The 905-nt window shown below is 57.7% G+C and overlaps 1 protein-coding gene across 1 annotated transcript; it reads right to left on the bottom strand.

Moving 5' to 3' along the window:
* Positions 1 to 6: 6 nt before the first annotated feature.
* On the bottom strand, positions 7 to 899 carry LOC121362547 (toll-like receptor 2 type-2; the record flags this gene model as incomplete). Its single annotated transcript, XM_041484138.1, has 1 exon — positions 7 to 899. A coding segment is annotated over exon 1 (717 nt), but the record flags the coding sequence as incomplete, so codon positions are not given.
* Between the last annotated feature and the right edge of the window lie 6 nt (positions 900 to 905).

The raw sequence follows: 905 nt of genomic DNA, 5'->3' as shown, positions 1-905 counted from the left end.
AGGCCACTCCAGGTAGGTCTTTGTGTTCATGATCTTCCGCAGCTTGCAGAACCTCTTGGGAATCGCTTTGCTCTGGATGGGCTCCAGGAGGATGAGAATGGCTGCATCGTTGTTCTCATCAAAGAGGCGGAAATGCGAGAAGTCCAGCTCGTATTTGCACCACTCGCTCTGCACAAAGTGCTCGGACAGCACAAAGAGCGTTTTGCGGCTCTTCTCAATGGAGTCGATGATGTTGTCCACAATCCACTTCCCCGGCACAAAGTCCCGCTTGTGCAGGCAGAGCCGGAAGGGAGGGCAGGCCTGCTCCAGCTCCCGCACCATGGTGTTCTCCACCCAGTCGGAGTCGTTCTCGCTGTAGGAGACAAAAGCGTCGTAGCAGACGTCCTTCGGCGGGGCGCGCTTGGGCTTCCGCTTGGCTTGCAGCCACGCCCACGTCATCCGCAGGTACCACACCATGTGGTACTTGTAGCCGACGGCCACCAGCAGCAGGATGAGCAGGAACACCAGGACGCAGATCAGTGACACCACCAGGGACCCGTGGCACTCCATCAGGGAGAGGTGCACAGAGCCAACCTGCGCCCCTCTCACCGCCAGCGGAGAGTCACACACGTACTTGTCCGGCCACCCCACCAGCACCTGGGCTAGCCCGGCCTCGTGGTGGACGAAGGACAGGAACTCACAGGAGCAGATGAAGTTGTTGTCACTGGCATCCAGCAGCTCCATTCTCCTGAAGGACTCAAACTCCTCCTTGGAGAAACTGTTCAGCTTGTTTCTTCTGACAGACAAGGACACCAAGTTTGGAATGGGTGCGGCTCCCGGCAGGGTCTTCAGCTGGTTCCTTGTGAGGTACAGCTCTTTCAGAAATGGCAGCTGCAGCCCAAACTCCTTCAGGTTGTTTCCACTGA

Source organism: Pyrgilauda ruficollis, unplaced genomic scaffold (assembly GCF_017590135.1).
Source record: "Pyrgilauda ruficollis isolate IOZ18807 unplaced genomic scaffold, ASM1759013v1 scaffold6333, whole genome shotgun sequence".
In the NCBI taxonomy this organism is placed as follows: domain Eukaryota; kingdom Metazoa; phylum Chordata; class Aves; order Passeriformes; family Passeridae; genus Pyrgilauda; species Pyrgilauda ruficollis.
The sequence above is the reverse complement of the archived record's forward strand: the minus strand, read 5'-3'. Positions and strand labels throughout refer to the sequence as shown.